The 27,046-nt window shown below is 39.1% G+C and overlaps 2 protein-coding genes across 6 annotated transcripts in view; one reads left to right on the top strand and one right to left on the bottom strand.

Annotated features, from left to right (window-relative positions):
• Positions 1 to 4,164: 4,164 nt before the first annotated feature.
• Positions 4,165 to 26,165, bottom strand: n4bp2 (NEDD4 binding protein 2). Of its 3 annotated transcripts, XM_088342784.1 has the most exons (17): positions 25,670 to 26,165; positions 22,402 to 23,374; positions 15,058 to 15,182; positions 14,883 to 14,971; positions 14,720 to 14,796; positions 14,477 to 14,617; positions 11,528 to 13,425; positions 11,108 to 11,443; positions 10,952 to 11,037; positions 10,830 to 10,875; positions 9,300 to 9,403; positions 9,112 to 9,236; positions 8,913 to 9,039; positions 8,647 to 8,826; positions 6,963 to 7,131; positions 4,982 to 5,105; positions 4,165 to 4,915 (listed from the first exon to the last, which is right to left on the bottom strand). In XM_088342784.1, exons 1-17 carry the CDS (start codon positions 25,902 to 25,904, stop codon positions 4,870 to 4,872), a joined length of 4,881 nt encoding a protein of 1,626 aa, XP_088198910.1. In that variant the 5' UTR covers positions 25,905 to 26,165; the 3' UTR covers positions 4,165 to 4,869. The 3 variants fall into 3 exon arrangements, with proteins under 3 accessions (XP_088198910.1, XP_088198908.1, XP_088198909.1); XM_088342782.1 differs by having other exon boundaries at positions 11,108 to 13,425; XM_088342783.1 differs by having other exon boundaries at positions 8,647 to 8,823; positions 11,108 to 13,425.
• Positions 25,742 to 27,046, top strand: part of pds5a (PDS5 cohesin associated factor A) — a 44,951-nt gene continuing 43,646 nt past the window's right edge. Inside the window, exon 1 of one of the 3 annotated variants that reach the window (XR_015851170.1) lies at positions 25,742 to 25,868. The gene's annotated coding sequence lies outside the window, so the exon portion shown is untranslated. Of the gene's footprint in view, positions 25,880 to 27,046 lie in introns of all 3 variants that reach the window. The other 2 variants (XR_015851171.1, XM_088342788.1) reach the window with 2 other exon arrangements.

The raw sequence follows: 27,046 nt of genomic DNA, 5'->3' as shown, positions 1-27,046 counted from the left end.
TGTTGTACTTGCGAATAATATCACCTAATGGAAGCATGTAAATGCTGAAAAGAAGGGGGCCAAGCACTGAATCCTGCGGAACACCGCAGGTAACATTAAAGGGCTCAGATGTCATTTCACCATATTTGTAGTGCCCAAAAGCAACAAGTAGCCCCCAAAGAACATCTGAGTAACCCGCGGACTGGTTCCAGATCAACCAATAATGGGTCATTGAGATTTTCTAGGAAACATGATTTTCAACTGGCATGAGAAATCATTGACATGTCTTTCAATACACAATTATTCCAAAAATCTTTAAATTAGCCTATAATGTACTTATTTAAATCACTCAATGCCCTTATACAAGGCATGTTTTAGTGGTTGACTGAGACTATTTTGACCCTTCAATCAATAATTACAACCTGCTGATTATAACATGGTAACAACATAGTATTATGTTAAGTTTCTACATTAAAAACATATATCAAAATAGCAGCCATGTGCACTATTTGGGAACAAAAAAAATAGCTTTCAGGTTCAAAACAGCTTGAGGACCCCTGTTTGAGATGGGGATTTTTCTAGCACGATTAACACATTAAACTCTAGAAAAAAATGATAACACACTTTGACTACAGCACTACTAAAATAATAAAAAAATTACCAGCCGCTCAACCCAAGGTTTCATATCCCACCATTGTCTTTTAAAGTCTTTCCAGTTTTTCTACTTAGAAAAAAAACTATTGTTGTACTTGTTTCAAGGCCCCTCCAGGAAATAGGGTGAGAACACAAATTGAAAAAAAGATCTGACGCTATTTCCGTTTGTTGGTGAAAAAGTGTATTTTAAATACTGTATTTTTTCCCCCTCAAATTTAAGAGAAAAAAGGCAACAGTAAACTAATTTTTACTTTTTCAAATTTGGAAAGTCATTTGCTTATTTTATTTGCAACCTTAGATTTTCAAGTTTATATATAGAGATAGAGAGAGAGAAAGAGATGGAGAGAGAGAGATCCATCCATTATCTGCACCGCTTATCCTCAGTAGAGTCACAGGCATGCTGGAGCCCATCCCAGCTGTCTCCTGGCAGTGGGCAGGGGACACCCTGAACTGATTGCCAGCCAGTCACAGGGCACACAGAGACAGACAACTCACTTGCTCATTCAAAACTATGTACAATTTGGACCAGCCAATTAAACTGACATGCATGTTTTTGGAAAGTGGGAGGAGAACATACAAACTCCACACAGGAGGGTTCGATCTCCTGACCTCAGAACTGTGCCGCACATGCGCTAACCCCTGTGCCGCCGTATATATATATATATATATATATATATATATATATATATATGTAACGGGTGTAATAATAACTTTTGTTTTATTGAAATTCCCGCTGAAATATGTGTATAGTTTTTGGTAAATGTCCTGCAATGCTGAGTCCAACAGTGCCATCTGCTGGTATGGGGTGGGGTTTGGTTTTGGCTTCTTACATGTGACCAGGAGGCGGGGTTTGTTGTTAGTCTTACCAGAGAGAACTACAATGGTAAGACATATCTTGCTCCACAAAAGAAGTTAATTTTAAACATTATAACCCCAGCTGACAAATCTCTCACCATGCATTGTAATGTGATTGATATTGTCAAGCTGTTTAGGTTTATTTCGTTTTGTTTCTGTTTTACTAAATATTAATTCCCCTTGTAGAGATCAAAGAGATCAGACCCAGCAGAAAAAGCTAATGTTTTGACTCATCCATTTGCAGGTAAATTGTACGCATTTTTATACTCATTGTTTTTATTCCTATTTTCTCATACACATTAAAAAAGGATGATGTTGGTTAAAATTCAGACTAAAGAAAAACATGTTGAATTCATTGTAAACGCTATACAATCTCTTGCTAAAAGTATCTTGTTAAAATGTAAAGATGTAAAAATGTATTGTGATATTCTAAAATGTATTTTCTGTAAAGTGAAAAGAAAGCTCTTTGATATGCTTTTGTTGTTAGTCTTACCAGAGAGAACTACAGAGATCAGACCCAGCAGAAAAAGCTGATGTTGTGACTCAGCCATTTGCAGAAACTGTAATAATAAAAACCTCATCAACCAGTCCAGCTTGAATGTGAATCTTTGGTGGGACACGTACACCGCGGTTACACATATATATATATATATATATATATATATATATATATATATATAGTTTGGACAATATAGAAAACAAGTATTTGTATAACCTGCTATTTTGCAATTTATCCCACTTAGAAATCATGGAGGGGTCTGAAATGTTTATTGTCAGTGCATGACCACTGCAAGAGAGATAACCTAAAGAGAAAAATCCATAAATCACAATGCATGAATCTTTTAATGATTTATTTGTGTGATATAGCTGCAAAAAAGTATTTGAACACCTGAGAAAATGAATGTTAATATTTGGTACAGTAGCTTCACCATGTTTGCACACACTGCAGGAGGGATCTTGGCCCACTCCTCCACACAGATCTTCCCTAGAACCAGTTTGAACTCCCTTCAAAGACTTTCAATTGGGTTCAGGTCTGGAGACTGGCTGGGCCATGCTTGAACCTTGATATGCTTCTTATGGAGCCACTCCTTGGTTTTCCTGGCTGTAAGCTTAGGATCATTGTCGTGTTAGAAGACCCAGCCCCGATCCATCTTCATTGCTCTGACTAAGGGAAATAGGCTGTTCCCCCAAAATCTCACAATACACGGCCCCAGTCATCCTCTCTTTTATGCAGTGCACTTGTCCTGTCCCATATGCAGACAAACACCCCCAAAGCATGATGCTACCGCCCCCATGGTTCACAGGAGGAATGGTGTTCTTTGGATTGTACAATTCATTTTTCTTCCTCCAAACATGCTTAGTGGAATTATGACCAAAAAGTTCTATTTTGGGCTCATTTGATCACAAAACCTTTTCCAATGACTCCTCTGTATCATCCAAATGGTCATATGCAAACTTAAGACAAGCCTTGACATGTGCTATTTTAGCAGGGGAACCTTTCATGCCATGAATGATTTCAAACCATGACGTCTTAGTGTATTACCTACTGTAAGCTTGGAAACAGTGGTTCAGCTCTTCTCAGGTCACTGACCAACTACTGTCGTGTAGTTCCGGGCTGATTGCTCACCTTAGAATCATTGAGACCCCACGAGGTGATATCTTGCATGGGGCTTCTTGGCAATTGCTCCGTAGCCCTTTCCAGCCTTGTGGAGGTGTAGAATTCTGTTTCTGGTGTCTTTGGACAGCTCTTTGGTCTTCGCCATGTTACAAGTTAATGTCTTACTGGTTGTATGGGATGCATCTGATTCACGCTGATACATGGAGTGCCGGTGGACTTCTAATGGGCGGACTAACAAGTCTTTCAGGGTTAGAATTCTAGATAATACACAGGTGTTCAAATACTTATTTGCAGCTGTATCTCACAAATAAATTGTAAACAGTAGACACGCACCAACAACGATGAAAATTTCAGACCCCTTCATGATTTCTAAGTGAGCAGAATAGCAAAATACCAGGCTGTTTAAATACTTATTTTCTTCACTGTGTAACCTGAAAACTCTGTAAGTAGAAACACATTTTTTATGCAACTGCGCTACTCGGTTCCAAGCCCAGCAAAAGTATATCAAATAAACACAAGTTAAAATGTTGACCACCGGACAACAACCATAAAACAATAGGTTCATCATGTAAAAAAACGAAGAATGAAGGAAATTATAAAATATTAATTTACCTTTCTTGCCTCACATTTCTTGAAAAACTGATCCAATGACGTCTGCTTTTGCCAATCTGTCGGAAATGCGCGAGGCAGATGTAGCGATAGCCCATCGTGTAAACACTTTTCCCGGGTGATTTCTTTCCACGAATTCCGCAACTTCAAGAAATTTTGCTAAAATGTCTTAAATTTGGGCTGACTGAATTATGGCTGCGTTTTGCCGGAAACCTTCCCCCTCGTCTGTTAACCGTGACACTAAGAAAATGCGAGGGGGCATGCATGCACACTGGTTGCCAGGCAGATTTAAAGAGATAGTTTAGTTATTTTCTTGTTGGGGAAACTCTGGGAGCAGCAAATAGGAGCGCGTACTCTACCGTATTTTTGACTTCGTAACTAGAGGCACTCGTATTTAGTCATTCCTAAGGAGAGGTGCAGCTGTATAACCGATTCAAAGAAACACAGTATTATAAATATAAATTTATAAATATATTCACTTATACAGTGTATGTATATACAGTACATATGTATATCACATTATTCTTAGCCACTGTTGTCCCTGATAGATTTTGATGTTGGCTAACAAAAAATGAACAAATTTAAAAAAAAAAAAAATCTAAAATAAAATAAAGATTTTTTTAATACATTACTTTAACGATGGTGAAACATTGAATACAAAAAAATACAACAAGCCTTTAAAAATGTACAACGAATTTAGAAATAGGAATTTCTTCAAGTATTTGGTATTTTTTTACAATAAACAGTGACAAACAGAGTCAGTAAAACACACTTACAGAATGTACATTTCCAACTAAACGTAAAGTCTGAAACTACAAACAACCGTGAGTTATTTTGGTTATTCAGTGAGCATTCTGTTTTTTCTTGTATTTCTAAATATGTAAGACATTGAAAAAAGTTAATGGCAGCAGTGGTTCAAATAAAAAAGAAAAATATCTTGATATTTAATTTTTCTTATAAAATCTTATAATTTTGCGTATGTATAAAAATGATCCAAACAATGCATGGAAAATAGGTACTCTTCCTGATTATTAATCTTTCGGGGGCTGCTTGAAGAGAGGAGACCAAAACCAAACAGAAGGAGGTAGAGTGTACCATGTTCATCTGCATGAATGTATGAACTTTGTTCTTCTTTGGCACATATTGTTGCCTTTTTAATTCAAAGAAACCACCACCAGACCAGGCTTTGGTTCAGTAAACCTGTCAAAAAAGAAAGATGAGAAAATGAGCAACTACTGACAAATGTAACGATCGTTTGTAGTATACCTGTAGCGTTTGTTGTTGAGGTAATTTATAACGGCGGGACGAATGCGAGCCACGCCGCCTTGGCTGTGGTTACCGCGTCCTGTGATGACAGAAAGCTGTGGAGGACACAATCCTTGTTCGCTGTCTGAAAGCAAGCAATTGAAGGAGTACAATAGTGACAAATCAGCTTGCACAAGTACAGAAACCTTTTTTATTACAGTTAACCCACGCTGTACCGTGGTAGGGCTCCACGATTTTGGGGAATACCTCATTGTTTTTTGTTGTTGTTTTTTTTTTTTGGACCAGTCTTGCAATTTCAATAAAATGTTTTATTTTAAAAGAATAGTGCAATGTGTATGCTAGGCTTTTTTTATGGTGACTACTTAACCCTTGGGTGCATGACCAACCAGTACATAAGTTCTTCCATAAGTGGGGTCGAAAATACGTGGGGAAAAAATAAAAATACTAATAGTATCATGTCATGAACATGTCTATGATGAATACCAGATAGATGACAATATTAGTATTTAGGTCTTTTTTCAAAGATTAATAACCTACGTGGTCATTTTTCAACCCAATTATTCATCAAAGTGTTTCAGTACCTTCAAACGATGAAATCCAGCGCTGATCAAAAGAACGTTTGTTTTTCACTTTGATAAGTAAAATCAAGTCGCTATCTTGCTGCTAGCACATACTTGGTGCTATTTTGAGATGTTCCTATCTATCATCTACGATATTTTTGTGTCATTTTAAATTATTTAGTATTTTATTTGATGCATAATGTATTATTATTTGTGTTAATACAAGCCAGATAGACAAAAACAATCTGAGGAGCCATTTGGGAGCTGAGAGAGCCAACTCTTCTTAGTGAGCCAAGTTGAAAGAGCAGGTTCTCAAAAAACAAAAAAAAAACAAAAAGAGACAGAATTCCCATGAAGAGTCCTACTGGTCGCACCCATCCTCCTGGATGCGACCAGTAGGAGGAAGGAACAGACATGACAACGCCATATCGTGCAGAAGACATATCTGCGTCGTTTTAAGCAGATGTTTTTTTTCCTTCATATAGTCTATCAAGCAAAGTTATTTGTAGTTAATGTTGTATAGTGGGGGGAATGCTGTAAAGAGGGGCTGAAAAAAGGGACAGCAGGCCTCATTGGCCCTAAGGTCAGTGTTCATGAAATGAAATGATCTGCATTTATATAGCTTATAACTTTTTGGAAGATGTGCAGCACGTTGCATCAGGCATAAAAATGGCACAGTAATTGACAAAAAGAACATGTCAACAGTTAATCATGAGGGTGTCAGTGTGATGGCAACCAGTGTGCATGCATGCTCCCCGCATGTGTGATGGTCCGGGGTTCCTTTGCTGCCTAAGGAGCATAGAAAATTGCTATGGTTGACTGAATAATGAATTCTGGTGTTTACCAGAAGATCCTGAAGGACAACGTGTGGCCATAAGTTTGTACCTTCAAATTGAAGCGCTTTTGGATCGTGCAGAAAGACAACAATCAAAAGCACATCAGCAAGTCCTCTTCTTAATGGCTCAAAAAATAAATAAAAATTTGAGTGGCCAAGTCAAAGTCAAGATTTAGATTCAATTGAGATGCTGTGGTGTGAGGTTCAGCAGGCAGTTTATGCTAAAAAGCACTACAAAATAGCAGATTTGAAACAAATTTGCAAAGAAGAGTGGTCCAAAATGCCTTCAGCGTTGTAAAAGACTCATTACCAATTATCGTAATTGTTTGATTTCTGTTATCGTTACCAGAGGTGGCCCAAATTGCTATTAGTTCCGGAGGCCAATTAGATTTCACATAAAGCCAGAGAGTTTTTGATTTTTTTGTGGAATCAAATCAAAATTTTAAAACTGTACTCTGTATTTCCTTGGGTTGTCTCTGTGTGATATTAAAATTGGTATAATGGTCTGAAACCTCTATGTAATAAATATGCAAAAAAATACAGGAACCACAAAACTGGCAAATGCTTTTTACAGCAGTCCTTGTACCTGTAGTTTTTTCATGGAGGACGCGACCAAGGTGGTCCAAAGCCTCGGTCACGTGTAGCCCGTGGAGGTCCAAGATGTTCTTCGGCAGTAGCGAGGCGTTGACCCGCTCAAAGATGTGAACTGCTGCACGGTGGTTGGCCTCACGCATCCGATGCCCGTGTAAGTGGCCCTACAGGAAAAGTTGTAGGAATTAACAAAATCTAAAGGTGAATTATAACATAACACACACTTTTTCAATGCTATCAATGAGTGAGTGTGTGTGGGGGAATGGGTGAAGAGTATTGTAAAGCACTTTGGAGGACCTCAGTGACTCGTTAAGGCGCTATAAAAATGCAGGCCATTTAACATTACCATTTACTAAAAGTGGGGCACTGACCGAGAGCATGATAAATGCAACAAGTACACAAGAATAAAATTACAAATGAAACAAATTCAATAATAGAATTTAAAAATGAAAACTATTCACATTAAAGACTTCATATGCAACCGAAGGGCAAAAAGATATCCTATTCTTCTGCCACTGCACATATTACTAATTAGTGTACTGTATTTATTTGTGTAGAACTCACACATGTGTTTAACGCGCACCCCTAATTTTCTTTAATTTAACTTTTGTATCAATCGTTCCCAGTTGAAACTATGCATTGTAAGTGACAAACGTCTATGATAAAAAATAATTAATCTCAAGGTATAATATGAACACAATACCATCATAAAATTTACAATGCAATTATTTAATGTGTTTCAACGTCTGATTTATCGTTAGACACACCAAAGAGTTGTTTCTCTTCCCAGAAGAGGGCGCTGGTAGCTTAAATTTAACCCCTTGTACTTTTTGCGTTTGTTTATACATTTCAGGATGACTTTGTTTTTTGTAACATTCGTCTCTGGTAACATGAGTAAAAATAGTTTTATAATAAGATAAAATCTTAAGGCCTTTCGTACGTCATCCATATCACTGGTGGTCCAATGATTAAAATATGGTGTTCTCAACGCTGCGACCCCTGTTTGATTCCTGATGTTTTGCAATTGTTTTCAATTAAATGCTCAAAAACGATAATATTCTACCATAAGTATTACTGTAAATTAGAATTGTCTTTATTGTCATTGATATTAATGTTGTAAAACATTGTATGCATTGAGACCAGATATGGCCCTCCAGGGTAAAACATTTAATATAAGGACTTTGGGGGGAAAAAAAAAGAAAAAGACTTTCAGGATTAATTGGCCAAAAGAAAAATTACAACTTGTACTTAGAAAAACTAGCCTAAGTTATAATAAGAATGCAATGAAGACTAATGGATTGTAACAATAGTGCAAAAGGTACAATAAGATTTAGTGGAGTTTTTTTCACTTTCGGGTGGATGCTGGGTGACCTCAAAAAACGCCACTCACTGTGAGCGGCGGAAAGAAGCACTACAGTAATGTCCTGTACTCGGAAAATACACACAATACAAAATGTTATTTACAGCAATGACGGGATATTTTTCGACATCCCGAAAAAAATTATTGTATCTACCATTGTTTGTAACTCGAATGTTCGTAAGTAGGGGAGCGTCTGTATGTAAATATATTTTCTTGTTCACAGTTTTGTGCAAATGTGCGTTATACACAGATAAATACGGTAATTATTTATAGTGCATTGGAAACATCAAACAATTATTAGATACCAACTTCTTATTACCTGTTGTGCATAAAACGCAGCCACTTCTTTGTTTCCTTGCTTGTAAGCTGCTGCAGCTTTGGAAAAGCTCTCAAGCTGCCGGCTCCTTTGCAAGTTGGCTTCAGCACGAAAATCTTTGTATTCTGGATCTACTGTGTCCTGATATTGTGGGGAATGAGCTACCTCGGAGTCTGGATACTGCTGAGGCAAAATAGAAACAAATACAAGACAGATTAGATAAAACTATTCTGCCCTTGCATAACCATCTTTCTGTAAACAACTACTACCTTTGTCCTTTCTATGCCTGGAGTTCTGCTGTGGTCAGCTAACAAGGGGTTTGGTGCAACCACGGTCTTGACGGGCTCCTGGTCTAGTAAGGAGTTCAGAAAGAGCTCCGTCTGGCTGAGAGAGCAGCTGCAGATTAAAAAAAAACATGTCACCTGATCAATCATTTTGAATCAATTCAAAACATGATGTGTGTCTTACTCGTGAGCCCTGAAAATGTCCTGGAGAAAGAGTCTGTCGATGGAAGGAAAACGAGAATAGAGATGGTCTTCCTTTAGAATGGAGGCCCGGTCACGCCAGTTGAGGTCTGCTCGATTTTGTCGTGACTGAATTGGAGCGATGTGTACATAATGAAAGGAGTTAGGGAGGAATGAAAACTGTCCATTTACCTTCTCCATGTTCTTCTGCATAGCAAGCTCCTCTTTCATGATGTCTCGTAGAGAAACTCTAGGCTGGGAGACCTTCCAGTGATCGATGACTGGCATACCTGCATCTTTGCATAAAACGTAAGCGTATAATTGAATGAGTATCCCATTAGCAACGGACTTCTACTGCTGGTGAGTCTCTTTGTCGTTTAAGGTACAGTAGACCCCTGTGTTACAACACGAATCAGTTCTGAGGTAGAGATCGCAAGGTGAAAATGTCGTGGAGCAAGGGGATGGAAACCGACTGTAAATAGTTAATGTAATAAAACCATTAGTAACAAAATAGTTTACAGTACAATTAGAATTGTCTTTATGGTCATTGTGAAACATTGATTGCAATGAAATTAGACATGGCACTACAGGGTAAAACATTGTAAAATAGAGACTTTGATGAAAAAATATAAAATGTGGATAGACAAAAAATAAAAATTACAAAATAGTGCATTGAATAACTGGCAGTAAGTTATTATAATAAGGCAATGAAGAAGAATAGTGCATTGTAACAATAGTGCTATTAAAATAATTGAAATAACATTAATAAAAAAACAATATAATTCACAAGGTATATATATTCATTTTCTTATGGTTTCAATCTATCATTTTTTATAGTTAATCTAGGAAAGACAAAAAACAACAAAAAGAGAAATAAATCCAGAATTGTCACAAGATGTGTTTTTTTTACAATAACTAAGTACTAAATACCAGAAACATACAATTACTGTAAAATTCGGACCACAAGCCGCAACTTTTCGCCCAAGCTTTCAACCCTGCGGCTTTTTGGGTATCTTGTTTCAGACTGATTGTGATGTGTCTCTGATCAGTATATTTTGAAATGGAGTTTAAGCTTTTCAATGATATGTGGAATGACGTATTTCAGTGACTGGTGACATTATACAGACACGTATTTGTTTATCAAAAGTCTGACGGCCCACCCGGTAGGCTGTCGAAATGTTAAGGGGTTAAGATACCGTACATTGTTAAAACTATGTAAATATCTCATGTTTCATGTGGGCAAATGCAGCTTATAGTCAGGTGCAGCTTATGTGTGTACAAATTGTTTTTTCCTTTAAAAAATGTAATGCATGCGGCTTTTAATCAGGTAAAGCATAAGCTCCATAAAGTCCGAATTTGACGGTACTAATAATATGAACGTCGGAGCGCGAAGTAGCGAGGTCCCACTGTATTGGCATTTTTATGATAACCTTAGGCAAACCCATAGCAGACCAGCATCTTATATGACATTGACCAATAGATGGCAGGCATTTAGCACAGTCATGCGCATGAACACCTAAAAATATTCTCGTTTTTGACCATGCAAAATAAAAAAATTTTTAAGGAAAACCATTTTGTTAAGTACCTTAACGTAAAAACATTGTAAGGTAGGAACACCATAACACAGGGATCTACCAATAAATATATGGGATCTTTCTAACCCAAGCTTCACCAAACACTTCAAATTGCTTCAACATTGTCCATTAGTGTGTGGTAGCTTACCATCGAGAAGCAATTGGCTGGAGAGACTTGCTTGCCTCTGCTGTTCCTATAAAGCAACAACGAGTTCAATTAACAAAGATCATCTCAAATAAAACAGAACCGTCAATTGATGCACTAGTCACCTGGATAGTTTGTTTCCACTTCTGGTGGAGAAGTTGGGCCAGGTTCATGTCCATCTGCACCAAATAGTCTTCAGAGGAGCAGGTACCTGTATTGTTTGACCACGTTATAATCAATCTATGATCCAGTCAAGTATCATTTAGAATTTGAATTGTTACCTGGTTCAATGCCCACAGGTCCAAACAGTTCAGTTAATTGCAGTGCCAGCTCAGTGGGTAGCTTCAGTTCCACGCTTTTAATGTTCACAGCTTGGCAGCCTCTGTTAACATTGTCGATCCTAGGATCCCGCTTTTGTCTTTCTTCTCTTTCCAACTCTTCTAGCTCAGCCTGGAGTATCCGTTCGACTTCTTCCAAACTGGCAATGTCGTCTGGAGTTGTGTATCCTAATTCCTCGATGATTGCATTAAGTTCTGCGTCCTCGTTTTGTTCAAGTGTAGGCAGTCTTAGACTTGTTACTGTGTCCGAAGGTCTATCAAAAGATGCTGCACCAAAACCTGACAAATCAATACCAGCAGTCCCATCAATTTTGCTAATAGCCTCGTTTGCAGATTCTTGATCTGCATTGGCAGATGTCAGACCTGTATAAGGAAGTTCATCATCCGACTTGGCTTCTAATGCAGTCACTAAAACTTCAGAGCTCCGTTCAATTATAGCAGCTTCCTCCTCCAAAACGTCATCATCCCTGAAGAGCCTCTCCCCGGAATCCAGCAACAAGTTGATTGTCCATTCCAAGTCTTGATGACATTTGTCAAACAAGTCTTCCAAAGTGTCCATGCCAACCAGTTTAAAATGACGACTGAGGATAGTGAGGCTCTCAAAACGGCTTTGGGCTGGTGCACATTCTTTGTCCTCCACTTGTGTGCTTTTCTCATGCACCACGTGGTATGGCACTGCGTTCTGAGTAGCTGGATGAACAGCGATTTCAGCAGAAACTACAGATGCAACCTCTGGATGAAATCGTGAGGAGACTCCTTGTAAGATTGTGATATTGGTGACGGTTTCTGCAGGGCCATCTTGATTTAGACGCCAAAGAAGGGCAAAGTCCTGAGGCTCTGTTTGGGTGGAACAACCTTTATCACAAGGGAGAGGGGAGTTTGTTTGCTGAAGTTTGGTGCACAAATAAGGTCTAGGACTAAGGCTGGTATCACAGTCAGAAGGTGCAGTGACGTTATTCTGACTTATGTCAGCCATTTGCACAGCGGTATCTGAAGATTCATGTGGTTTGGGAGAAGGAGTCCTACAGTTCTGTGTGAAGGTGAGTGCTAACTTGCACTGCTTTCCTGATCGGCGACGCTGCTTTCGCTCTTGACTGCCTCCACAGACAACATTATCAGGTTCCAAAGACTCAGTGGTATCGATAGAGCATCTGGTTTTAGGCTGGAGTATCACTTCATCAGTTTTCCTTATGCAATTTTCTTCCTCTGCCCTGGTATTGGTGGGAGACATTGTATCTCTACCAGATTCATTCTCAGCTCCAAGGCTTTCTTTGGCCTCCGCAGTAGTGTCTGAATTTGTTTCACACCCAGTGGTTGTCCTTTTTTCATTTTCACTTTTTATAATCTCACTCGTATCGTTGAGCCATTTTGCAGCTTTCCTGTCCAAGACACAATCTGGTAAGTCAAGTCTACCGCTCTTCTCTGCGTTCATGTTCTCCTGAACGTTCTCACAGTCAGACCTACAGCCGAGGTATTCTTCAATCTCGTGCTGTTCGCAACCAGGAACAGGTGATGAACCAGAAGAACCAGACTGGCAGGTTACCACACCAGTTTGAATAAGATCAAGAAGTTTTTGAAACTCAGTGAGGTTATTCCTGGATGGAATTGCGCCAGAGTCATTGGTGACTGGTTTAGTTTCCTCATTACCATCACTTCCATCGCTGTCTTTAGAGCTTTCATTTCTCCTGACCCGTCGTTGCTCAAGAGGACCTTCAGATGGCCAGTCATCTACAAAGTTATACATCGCCTCATCTTTTTTACCTATGTCTGTTGACTCATTATTGTTCATTTGTTCTTTCTTTATTGCCAAACTAAAAGATTGTTCAATATCTCTCACAACGTCTGTGGAAACAAGCTTCTCAGTTGTCTTTTCTCTTGGCACCCTTTGCTTTATGGATTCAGAAAAGGCCACTGGGATATCATTGCTATGGTGGTCTTCATTCATTACAGATTCCACAATACAGTCAGGGATTGCCTGTCCTCCAATAGGTTGTATTAGGTCATCCAGCTCACAATCCGAAACCCCCACGTCCAGGTCATCAGCCGTTATTAATTCTTCTGAGGGTCTTCCAGTTATATTGTAAACAAGTGAATCTGTGGATTTGTGGTTTTCGTTTCCCAACTTGGGCACCTCACTTGGATGGTCAATAGATGATACATCAGGGAGAGAGGAAAAGTGATGAGGCTGGGAATTCTTTTGTCGGTCCACCAATGCAGGTTCGCTGACAAGGTCTGGACATTTTGCTTCAGGAGTCACACACCTAAAAGAACATGACATGGAGAGACGAAACATTAGTGGGGGAAATCGATCCAAATATTAATAACTAGCAACAATATTTGTAATGACCTTGATTAAAGTAGATCCCCGAAAAATGGCATCCCCACCACGGGGCATTTTCATTTCACAGTGTGGAATAAGATGTTTTTGGGCCTCTCTTTCTCTTTCCACAATAAAGGACATTTTTGCATGCCCAAAAATGTATAAAATTCAAACTATGTGGTGTTAGTCTGTATGACGAATGCATTTCTAAGATGCCTGTCTGCTATTGGTCGATGTTATACAAAACCTGGTCTGCTGTTATTGTGCGTCATGGCAATATAAAAATGCCAAAATGCTATTGACTATACTACCTCCCACAGGTCCTTTCTTTTTTTTTATAATTCAGTTCAGGATCTCTTGTGCGTTGTTAAGACTTTGAGAGTAGGTGATAGTGATTTTGTAATGTAATTTTTGCTTTGGGTCCCTAAACTTGCAGGTAGATAAGGAGAGGGGGGAAAATAATCATGGAAATTAAGCTTGCTTATATCAACTTATACACAGAAAGCACAAAGATTGTTACGCTCAATAAAGAATTTGACCGTAACTAATCAACGATCAGGACTATTATTAGGAATAAGGAGACTATTAAACTCCTTGGAAGAGGAAGTTTCATATTCCACCCTGCATCCACTCGCTAAACAACTTGACCACTTTTAAGTCACGTTTCACCCAAGTATATGAAATTTCTTCTTTTTTTTTAAGATGTATATTTATCTGCTACGTTATTTCTGCAAGCATGTTACACATAAGTGATACTCCCAATATACTATTTTGATATGTTTAAATCTGGCCAGCCGGGTGTTTTAGATAGATAGATAGATAGATAGATAGATACTTTGTTCATCCCCGAAGGGAAATTCACATTTTGAACGCAGTATCAAAATTACCATGGGTTTCTTTCCCTTTTTATATTTCAATTTCACTTTGCAACCCCCACCTCAGAACGTATTAATATTGTATACCAGGATCTGTTGCATATAGATTTGCCTTACTGTAAAGTTCTGTTCTCCAGGTTTAGGTGTCGTTTCCACTCAGGCATGTGCGAACCCATGATTGACTCCACTGTCACAAAGCGCTCGTAGCCATTTAACATGCGGCGAATCGATTCCATGGACACACCGTGTTGAGAGCGTCTGCGCAGACAAACGCAGAAAATAAATACGCCAAAATCAAACAGTATTTCTGTTTTCAAATAATTTTTAGGAATCAATAAAAAAATCTTAGACCTTTCTCACCTTGCAAGCTCTCTGGGCCTATTCTTCCACCAAGTGTCCGTCTCGCGAAACAGAACTTTGTATTTATGTTTCAATGCCTATAAGTGGAACCCATGGACTGAATATACAATTTATAGTGCTAATAGAAAGAAAAAAATGTAATTTTTGAAAGAAGGTGGCTAACCTGGGCCACATAGGGTTTCATCTCCCAACCATTCATGTTTGTATTGTCAATGATGATAGGGTTAGCTCCTCTCTCAAAAGCTTCTTGGGCTATTGGGTAAAGAAAAAATAGTAAATTAAATGTTCCTTCTGTGATACAAAGAGCTATTGTTTCTTATTGCAGAATCTGTGTTAACCTCGCTGATGGTTCCATTTGTGAGCTTCTCCCAGAGTAGCAGGATCAAAGCGATATTGACCTTGAACAGTAAAGTAGTCATCTGTACTCAGTGCAACTCCTCCTGGATTATGTTCAACAAGAGCTCTAGAGTGAAAAAAAGACAGTCACATTTCTTATCTGAGGTACAAAAACAGATCAATTAAAGAATCCCTACAATCTTTTATCTCAGAGAGGATGAGCGAGAATACGACACAGTATATTTGCGAAAAGGTCAAGACACTCAGCTCCCGTGTTATTTTCGATTGTTCTCAGCTCAGGGATGCTGCTGGAAATGTGAATTTCCCTTCGGGGATGAATAAAGTATCTATCTATCTATCTATCTAAAGTCGAAATTTTCTGAAGCAGCGACAGACAATTTACATCAAGTCTTGTACATATTTTACATGAATAAATGTTAGTTGTAGAAAAGCACCAAGACAAAAATTTAAAGTCGCCTTCATACAGCTCGTCTCACTTTAGCTGAAGCGTTTTGTTTTTTTTAACATTTAAAAGAAAAAAAAAAACTCTTCAGTGTTTTCCAAATATTATAAAAACCCTAGCGTGCCGCCAGGGTCTCAAACTTGTATTAAAAAAATCTTCCTAGTCACTTTTGGTGAATTGACTTAGTGTTTTTGTTTGCTGAGCAGAGGAAAGACGGTTTGGGGTACTGCCACAGCAGCTAGTGAACACAGAAATGGTTCAAGAAGGATTGCAAAAGAGTACAAAAAGGACATTTAAAAGAAATGAGCCAGAGCGGGAAAATCATCCTTATTTGGACTCATTTTAATTACATTGGTTGGGTGGTTGAATTCCTCAATCACAAGGGTCATAGGGGCACCATTTCCTGTGGTGCGTCTTGGCCAAGTACAGCCTGGTGGCACCCATCCTTCTCCAGCAGGGGTCAGCAATAAATGATTGGTGAAAAATTAATGCCATTAATTGCGAACAATTAATGGAATGGTTGCTTTAACTCATAAATCCATTTATTGCAAAATTTAAATAATTATCAATTATTGCGACCCATTAATTGCGAAAATATTCGGGTTTTTTGTTATTCGATTGCGTCAACGAACGTGCAAATTTTCACGCCGCGCGAGCATTTCCTATGCGGTCAAGGTCACATACACGCACAATCGGGACAGTGCATGCATATGCGTAAGCTACCGTGTTTCCCCCATTATAAGACCCACCCTGAATATAAGGCCCAGCTTTTTATGAGAAATGAAATTCAACCTTCCTGCAAATAAGAGGCTCATATTACCTATGAAAACCGTAGATATCAACGTTATTTAACAACGGCAATGCTTTTCTAAGAAATTTTTAGCGAAAATTTATTACTTTTGCACATATTTTTATTTCAAAACCTCAATTTTTGACGATGATTTTGAAGTAAGGCCGGCCTTATATTCGGGGAAACACGGTAGCTGTACGTACGTAGTGTGGTTGCAAAGCAGCTTTTTATTGGTCGGGACAAAATCGGGCTTGTTGATTGGCTCACGTTTTGCCTCAAGCACGTACGTCGTGGATGCACATACGCACACGTTGTACACCACTACTACTACGCTGTATTGATTGTAATCTTCGCACGGTTATGGGACCGAAGGAAAAAATGGTTAGAGAGTACTTCACGCAGATTGATGTCGTCAACGGCAAATGGCGCTGCTCATGTGGCGCCGAGCGCATCCAACGGCGCAACACCGGTTGGAGCAATTAAATTACCAATTAATGGCTAGAAATCCAATAAATACCCATTAATTGGCTTTGCCGCGAAAAAATTAACATTAATTTTTTCGCACTTAAATATCTATTTTTTTTCCAAAAATCAATTACTGATGACCCCTGTTCTCCAGGCCAAGAAATGTTTCAACACGGTCTTAAACAGAGGACCTTTTGCTTGTTAGGCACATGTGCTAACCACTGCATTAAGGAAACACTTAATGGCTTCAAAACATTATGCATTGCCTAATCACAGATAGAAGAATCTGAATCAGTCCCTCAAAGCTTGGCACTTAAAAGTTCCTAAATGTCAATATTCAGTAGACTAATGATATTATAGTTTTTTGGTAAAAAACATTTTAAATTATATTTTTGTATGTTTTTCAGAGGTTCTGTGATGTTTCTGTCAACGTGGGTTAAAAGGTTGAACTGCAAATACAGTGGAATCTCGGTTTTCGAACGCCTCTCAGTTCGGACAAATCTGTGTTCGACCAAAATTTCTGAGAAATTCTTGCTTCGCTGTTCGGTCAAAAAATCGGAGTTCGAACGCCGGTACGCTAGGGTGCGATGATGAGCGGCGTACGGGTGTTTTAGCCCCTAATTATGCCTCCGAAGAAGGTCGGTGCACGCAGGACAGGTGAAAAAAGACAAGTTGTTCGTCCAACTATTGCCTTTAAGAAAGAAATAATAGCTAAATATGAAAGAGGTCTACGAATTTCAGATCTTGCTAGTGAATACAGCATGGCTACATCTACTATCAGTACGATAGTAAAGAATAAGGAGGCTGTGAAATCGAGTGATGCGGCTAAGGAAGTTAGCGCTATAAGCAAGCAACTGCCGCAAGTTTTGGAAGAGGTTGAAAAACTTTTGATGATGATTTTTCTCTCCCCACCGTCCACCACAAAGGTAAGAAATCCTATTCATAATCTTTTCTTTTTTTACACGTTCATGTTAGCGTAATCTTTCGTACGGAAGATTACACTAACGCGAACGTACGATTAGCCTGGGTTAGCTTCATGTTTACGTTCATGTTAAACATTCAGGGTGTTGCAATGGATTAAAACGATTTTATATTACTTTTAATGGGAAAAACCATTTTCGGTGATCGACCAAATCTGTTTTCGAACAGGGTTCTGGAACGGATTATGATCGAGAACAGTGGTTCCAATGTAGTTAAAAGTTCTTGTATTAAAAAGTTTTTAGTGCACTGAAGAGTTAATATTTCTAGTTTTTATTTTCTTGTGTGGTTTGTTTTTCAGGGATTCTGTGTAGCTTTACTTCAAAGTTCTTTCGTATAAAAATAGTTGAACTTAGTTACAAGTTCACTGTAGAGTGAAAAAATAAAGGCTAGTATAATATAGTAATGTAATACATTTTTATTCATTCATTTAATTAGTTGTGATTGCTTTAGCAAGGCACGACTACATTGCCAAGCACAACTAATATAATCCCCCGAGATCTTTTTATTACTAGTTGTGATGGCTTCAGCAAGGCACGACTACATTGCCAAGTGCTGTAAGCACAGGGCAATGTAGTTGTGCTCGCGAAGCAAGCACAACTATTATAATCCCCCGTTTTCTTCTTAATATTAGTTGTGATTGCTTCAGCAAGGCACGACTACAGTGCCAAGTGCTGTAAGCACAGGGCAATGTAGTTGTGCTCGCAAAGCAAGCACAACTATTATAATCCCCCGTTTTCTTCTTAATATTAGTTGTGATTGCTTCAGCAAGGCACGACTACATTGCCAAGTTCTGTAAGCACAGGGCAATGTAGTTGTGCTCGCAGGCACAACTAATATAATCCCCTGAGATCTTTTTATTATTATTATATCTATCTTCTTCCGCCGAAATTTAACGAGTATCTCCTCCCAGAGCTTTTGGAGTAACCCAACGATTCATGAACCAAAAATTCCGGCCCAACCGGTACTCTTGTGGGTTGTCTTTTGACAGCGAGACGAAAAAAAGTCCCCACCCGCTCTAATGTATTTTGAGAGTCTCCCACCCGAAATACATGGGCCCATTCAATATAATGGGGAGCCATGGTAAACAAGGCTTTTGCCAAGGGTAGTCATAGGAACCAGGGACTGACCAGCGTGGCTTGAGGGGGCCCAACCCCACATTTCTTTTAACATGGGTAAATGGTGAATTCCAAAGAGTGGATGCTAGCGATAGGATGCTAACAGCTATGTGGGCCAATATCAAAGTGTTGAAAATAAATATTAGCGCAAGCCAGCTGTAAACTGTTGCTGATTAGTTGGGCTGGCACAGCCAGCCCATGTATTAGTATTAGCGCAAGCTAGCTGTAAACACTGTCGGCAATGCTAGCTTCTTCAAAGTAAAATTTTTTGGTAATGGCTATATTTTAACAACTTTATATTTACATAGTATGCTAATGCCTTCATGTTAATGGGTTATGCTAAAAGTTGCATGCTAAAAAGTGATGCTAAGGGCTAAATGTTAACGTTTTCATGCTAAAATATTTTGGTAATGGCTATATTTTGACGAATTCATATTTACAATTTATGCTAATGGTCGCATGTTGATGAGTTATGATAATGGATACATGCTAAAAAGTGATGCTAACGGCTAAATTCTAACTGTTTCATGCTTAAAAAAAAAATTGGTAATGGCTATATTTTAACGACTTGATATTTACAAATTCTTCTAATGGCCTCGTGTTAATGAGTTATGCTAACAGATACATGCTAAAAAGTGATGCTAATGGATAAATGCTAACTGCTTCATGCTAAAAAATTATGCTAATGGCCACATGCTACCGAATTAGCAAAATGAATGGGCTCAATGGATTCCTGATGGGCCAACTCAAATTGAACGGCCCATTCTATTTGAACATGTACTGTATATTTTAAAAGTTTTTAAAGTGTAATAATAATAATAATAATAATAATAATTTCCTTGTATTGTCATTCTGTGTAACAATGTACACAGAACGAAATGTCGATTACACCTGACCCGTTGTAGCGAGCCGATGCAGCCGCAGCCAACAGAGGGCGCCGTCAACCATTTTTTTTAAGTCTTAGGTATGACTCGGCCGAGGCGCGAACCAGCGACCTCCCAGTCTCAAAGCGGGCGCCTTACCATCTAGGCTACTGAGCTGGTAACAGTGTTACTACAATGTTTTTACCATGAATGTGAATTTTGGACCTGCACAAGGCATATCCTTGTTGTTAACGATTATGGGCCCATCCGAAATGAACTTGCCAGTACCGGGGGGGTGCAGAACCAAGTAAAAAAGTAACAGAAACATCTCTCTAGGTTAAAAATTTTATGCTAACTCATAATGCTAACAACCGGGGTTATATACAGGACTGTCTCAGAAAATTAGAATATTGTGATAAAGTTCTTTATTTTCTGTAATGCAATTAAAAAAACAAAAATGTCATACATTCTGGATTCATTACACATCAACTGAACTATTTCAAGCTTTTTATTATTTGAATATTGCTGATTTTGGCTTACAGCTTAAGAAAACTCAAAAATCCTATCTCAAAATATTAGAATACTTCCTCAGACCAAGTAAAAAATAATTTTATAACAGCAAAACTAAATCAAACATTTGTAAATGTCAATTGATGCACTCAGTACTTGGTTGGGAATCCTTTTGCACGGATTACTGCATCAATCCGGCGTGGCATGGAGGCAATCAGCCTGTGGCATTGCTGAGGTGTTATTGATGCCCAGGATGCTTCGATAGCGGCCTTCAGCTAATTTGCATTTGTAGGTCTGGTGTCTTTCATCTTCTTCTTAATTATACCCCACAAATTTTCGATTAGGTTCAGGTCAGGGGAATTAGCAGGCCAATCAAGGACAGTGGATGCCGTGGTCAGTGCACCAGTTACTGGTGGTTTTGGCACTGTGGGCAGGTGCCAGATCATGCTGGAAAATGAAACCCTCATCTCCATAGAGCTTTTCAGCAGATGGAAGCATGTAGTGCTCTAAAATCTCTTGGTACACAGTTGCATTTACTCTGGACTTGATGAAACACAGTGGACCAACACCAGCAGCTGACATGGCTCCCCAAACCATTGCTGACTGTGGGAACTTCACACTGGATTTCAAGCAACTTGGATTTTGCTCCTCTCCAGCCTTTCTCCAGACTCTGGCACCTTGACTTCTAAATGAAATGCAAAACTTGCTTTCGTCTGAAAAGAGGACTTTGGACCACTTTGCAACTGTCCAGTGCTTCTTCTCCATAGCCCAAGTCAGACACTTCTTCCGTTGTCTTGAGTTCAGAAGTGGCTTGACCATGGGAATACGGCTATTGTAGCCCATTTCCCGGACACGTCTGTGAACTGTGGGCTTTTGATACCTGGACTCCAGCTTCAGCCCACTGTCTTTGAAGCTCCCCCAAATTCTGGAAGCGGCTCTTCTTCACAATTTTGTTAAGGCTGCGGTCATCTCTCTTGGTTGTGCAGCGTTTCCGGCCACATTTTTCCCTTCCAACAGACTTTTTGTGGATATGCTTTGAAACTGCACTCTGTGAACAGCCTGCTCTTTGAGAAATTTATTTTTGTGTCTTACCCTCCTGATGGAGGGTATCAATGATGGTCCTCTGGACAGCAGTCAGATCAGCAGTCTTCCCCATACTTGTGATTTAGTTTACTGAACCAAGCTGAGTGTTTTTAAGGCTCCGGAAACCCTCGCAAGTTGTTTTGAGTTAATTAGATGATTCAGGTGATTAGTTGAATAGCCTACTTGTATACTTTTTCATGATATTCTAATATTTTGAGATAGGATTTTTGAGTTTTCTTAAGCTGTAAGCCAAATTCAGCAATATCAAAATAATAAAAGGCTTGAAATAGTTCAGTTGATGTGTAATGAATCCAGAATGTATGACACTTTTGTTTTTTTAATTGCATTACAGAAAATAAAGAACTTTATCACAATATTCTTATTTTCTGAGACAGTCCTGTATACATGACGGGATCATCTTCCAGATCAATCACAACTCTTACAATTGCCGCGGGAATTGTCTAGTTATATCTATCTTCTTCCGCCGAAATTTAACGGGGAACTCCTCCCAGGGCTTTTGGAGTACCCCTTCGATTCATAAACCAAAAATTCCGGCCCGATCGGGACTCTTGTGGGGGGGGGGGTCCCCAGAACCAAGTTAAAAATTACACATACATCTCTCAGAGTTAAAAACTTTATGCTAACTCATAATGCTAACAACTCAACGCTACCGGTTCTCTACCAACATCTGCCAGATCAATCACAACTCTTACAATTGCCGCGGGAATTGTCTAGTTCATAATACAATAGTATTTGTATTATACATGTTAAAGGAACAAAAAAAGGAAGAAATGTTCAAGAGCTGCGCTGAATTCTTCCAAAAAAATAAGAATTCCCGTAACTAATAGGTTACGGTTAAATAACATAGCTGGCAACTTGTACGTTTTCCCTATATTTTTCAAGTTTCATGATCATTTCAAATTGTGTATGCTGGGGGTGGCAAATGCAGGGGGCAGGCCCGTCGGACATGCACTGGACAATCCCCCAGACTTTCCTAGACTTTCCACCCACCGGGTTCTCTTCTATAGGAAAAACTGAAATTTGATGCATACTTTTTTTTTATTTTTATTCCTTACCGAGCCAAAGTCGATTTTCCAGATCCTGGCGCGCCACGAAGCAAAACCAGTAACTTCCCTTCCAAACGAAGTCTGCTCGACCGAGCAGGAGCAATTCCGCCTGAATGATGTGCAACTGCAGCTGTTGCCCATGATTTAGGAATTGTAGCACAATATCGAAGCGGTGCTTGGCCTCCCCAAGTGGTGGGATGCCTGACTGAACGATGTGAAGGTGCAATCGGGGTGATAAAACATGGTCCTTGGTTTCCATGTACACGAGGAACAAAAGCAGGGGACTCCAAGTTCCATGATGCGGTTTTAACCTGAGAACTGACTGCTCCGTGTGTATTTTCACCAGACAAGGTTTGCTGTAAAAGCACTTGTGATGGCTCACTCTTTTTATACAACTGAAAGGCGGAGGAGCGCCCTGAAGCTCCGAGATCTAACGGAACTTTCAGTCTGTTCGTTGACTCTTCTGGTACCAGATACGTGAAATCCGCAATTGATATCTGTCCGGCTCCTCTACCACGTTCCCAAGTGTCAACCCGGTCTATCGGAGAGCGAGTTTCGAAATGAAACGAGCCTCCTTCAAGAAATGGTTGACCAGCAGACCCCCGTCCATATTGAGGTTCCCTTTTAAACTGAAGCAGTTCAGGGAAGACCTGGTCTGGAAACTGTGGCAATGGTAACGAGGAAAGTGTTTCGTCCGCAGACAAAAACTTGTTATTATTCCTATCCTCGTGTAGCTCAGTCAGGTTTTGTAGCTCCCGATCCACTTCAAGGTCCAACTCCTCTGTCAGTAGACTGGTAGACGCCAGAGAGGAGATTTCATCTGCTTTAGAAAACCCAGGGTCTTTTACAGGTTGAGAGACATGATGAGAAGGATTAAGTAGGGCTGCAGCAGTAGTCTCGAACCCGGACATGGGAGAATCAACAGGGGCTGCGAGTTCAGCAGGATTTGACAGTTCCAACAAGGAATCCATGGCATTTTCCACTACAAAGGAATAACTCAGATAAGTTTTTTTTAACTTATTTAGCATCATTAAACATTTGACACATCATAAGAAAAATCTGAATGTTGTGTAAATCAATTGCAACTGAGGAAATACAAGAAGAAAAAAGAACCGGCACTTAAGTCAGATGCAATAAAGTAAGAGTCTCGAACTAGCAGCCCGCGGGCAATTTGTGGCTCGCAAGACAATCGTTTGGGGCCCTCACCATAATATGAAAGTTTAATTGTTCGTGTGCCCCAGGCGAATTTGATATTGATGCTGAATAGTTAAAACAGGGCTTGAAATTGGAGACCCCAATTAGGTAAGTGGCACTTACTCTTCTTTTCCTGGAATTCTTCCCCACTGTGACCGGTGTTGTGCCCAAATCAGACTCCAGTGCAAATTCCTCCCCCCCTCGCGTGAACACGCATTCTGCTGCGCTTCCAACAAAAGCGATCGTATTCTATATAAAACGCTTATTAAAACAATAAAGTGAGCTAATTAAAACAATTGGGAGATCCTAGTCTATATAACGTGTTTATTTAAACAACAAAGCGCGACCGTATTCTACAAAATGCGTTTGTTAACGCGGATGAAAAAGTCACCAACGTCAATGTACGCAGGAGTTAGCAGGGGGGGGAGGATTTGGGCAGGCAAAAAACAACAAAAATACCTGCCCAAATCCTCCCCCCCTGCTAAAACAGACTCTGTTTGAGATACAGACTTGTAACTTCTAGAGTAACCTTCTGTGGCATTAATAAGTCAGCACAGTGAATTTGGTGTCATTTGGAGTTTTTATTCAGGAGTTAGCAGAGGGGGGGGGGGATTTGGGCAAGCAGAAAAATCTGACTACCCTGCTAAAACAGACTCTGTTGGAGATACAGACATGTAACTTCTAGAGTAACCTTCTGTGGCATTAATAAGTTAGCACGGTGAATTTGGGGTCATTTGGAGTTTTTATTCAGGAGTTAGCAAGGGGGGAGGATTTGGGCAGGCAAAAAACAACAAAAATACCTGCCCAAATCCTCCCCCCCTGCTAAAACAGACTCTGTTTGAGATACAGACTTGTAACTTCTAGAGTAACCTTCTGTGGCATTAATAAGTCAGCACAGTGAATTTGGTGTCATTTGGAGTTTTTATTCAGGAGTTAGCAGAGGGGGGGGGGGGATTTGGGCAAGCAGAAAAATCTGACTACCCTGCTAAAACAGACTCTGTTGGAGATACAGACATGTAACTTGTAGAGTAACCTTCTGTCACATCAATATGACAGCACAGTGAATTTGAAAACTTTCAGACGTTTCTCATAATACTACTATTATTATTATTATAAATAGTAGTCATAAAAACGAACTAGATTGGTCGAACACCTATTCAGTAACACATCGCAAAGTGGAGGTATTCCTCTGTAGTTGGATTCCAAAACCAAAAAACATAATAAGGTTTAAAGCGTGTCTTATTTTGAAAACATTATAGGCAGGGAAGTCCGATTTTAAATGAAAAAAAAACAACAACAATTTGTTTACACCGCAGGATCCAATGCAACCAGGGTTTCATTCACAATAAAAAAAGACATTACATACAGATATTATGGTAAATCAAATAAATAGTGTTTGTGTACAATTAGTTGTGATTGCGGAAATCATAGCGTACATTGACGTTGGTGAATTTTTCATCCGCGTTAACAAACACATTTTGTAGATGTTTAAATAAACGCGTTAGACTAGGATCTCCCAATTGTTATAATTAGCTCGCTTTATTTTTTTTAAAAGCGTATTATATAAAATACGATCGCTTTTGTCGGAAGCGTACATTGACGTTGGTGACATTTTCATCCGCATTAAAAAACGCAATTTGTAGAATAAGATCGCGCTTTATTGTTTAGATAATTGTTTATAATTAGCTTGCTTTATTGTTTTAATAAGCTTTTTATAGAGAATACGATCGCTTTAGTTGGAAGCGCAGCAGAATGCGCGTTCACGCGAGGGGGGAGGAATTTGCACAGGAGTCGGATTTGGGCACAACACCGGCACCCAGTTGTAAGAATTGCCCAGTTGTAAAATGGTGTCCAAAATGTTAGTTTCTTCAAAGTGCGTCTTAAGCTGTGTTATTTAATAGCAAAGTTCTAAACATACGAGCCAATAAAAATCACGTTTATGAGATAGTACATGTATTTTCTTATTATTTGTTTGTTTTCTTTAAATGAATGAAGTAGTTTCAGAGGACTATGGGCCACGTGACGTTGCGATACACACTGGGCTTTAATATGCTTTTAATGTCAAAGAAACGACGCAGATTACCTTCAAAGTCAACTTCAGACAGCACGAGGTGTATAACTTCAGGGTCCAAATGGGAAAATATCTCTCGCATATTTTGGGTTATCTTCTGCTTGTCGGAGGCTCCTTGGGCGTGCGAAAAGTTAGACGGCAATGCGACATCGTAACCCCGACGTGATCCTGGGTCGACTTTCTCGGCGGGAAACAGTCCGTTGGGAACTCGGTTTGGACTCTGTTCGTTTTTCTTTCTGCGAGGCATGATGTCACTTTTTGGGTCAAAACATTTACTCTTTCACGTTGAGCTAACTGCAAAGCTGGCGATAAACATCGATTTCGAGTAAACATTCGTGACAGCAAAAAACGACTTGGGAACTAACTGCATTGTGGTTCTGTATCGCATAAGTTTGCACAAAGTCAAATTTGTTAATCTTTTGTCGTGAATCGGATCAAGTTGTGGGAACTAAAAACTACAGCTACAAACAAACATGCTGATTGCGCCACAGTCAATAATGGCCGACCTCGGAAGTCGTAAAACGGATGACAAAATAAAAGCATTGTTTTTCCTGATTTTAGCGGGTACCTTTCAAAATAAAATACATTTTCCTTCAACTTGTATCGAAACCTATTTTTTGGGTCAGTCAAACTTAAAAATCATATTTTTATCCCCCCAAATCTTTATTTATCAAGCATGAGAATAAAAGTCTAATCTTTGAATCAACTGGGCCAAATTATATCGGCGAGGACCTTTATACACAAAATGTATTTAGCTCATAAGACAACACTGAGAAGCCCAACAGAAAAATGTGCATCAATATTCGACCAGCAATTTTAAATATGTCCACTGGACGTCGCCAGGTGTTACTCACAAAGCACCCATTGATGCTGTATTTTCTGACTATCATCAATCAACCACAGAACATTGAGGAAAATAATGATGTGCTCCTCTGTTTGAATCCCAAAAGCGTGTGTCGAGTATTTTACATGAGTCCAAAAAACATCCGACATTGAATGAGTTAAATAAAAAAGGTAAGCACTTTGCTTTACCTCCTTATTTCACATATTCAGTTTTTGTTTAAGCACCAACATTGACAGATTAACACAGAAAATTCATGTTAAACACTCTTCAAATACATAAACCAGTTATATTTTTTGTTTTCAGAGAATGATTTACGCTCTATTATTTAATTCCATGCACTAAGCATGTAATACATGATTCTGTCCACATGATAATGTAATCGACGAAATGATTCATCTTTAAGACTCTAAGTTTGTGTGAAGCATTTTCCCGCAGGGCTTCTCTGCTTTATTTAATTTTGCAAGCAATAGAGGAAAACCATAACCTTGTTATTTCAATTGAAATAAAAGCCACAGACTCTCTGTTTAGGGCAAGACGAAAAACCC

This window comes from Urocampus carinirostris, chromosome 8 (assembly GCF_059441175.1).
Source record: "Urocampus carinirostris isolate Australia breed hairy pipefish chromosome 8, RoL_Ucar_1.0, whole genome shotgun sequence".
NCBI classification, from domain to species: domain Eukaryota; kingdom Metazoa; phylum Chordata; class Actinopteri; order Syngnathiformes; family Syngnathidae; genus Urocampus; species Urocampus carinirostris.
Note: the sequence above shows the minus strand (reverse complement) of the source record. Positions and strands in the feature narration are given on the sequence as shown.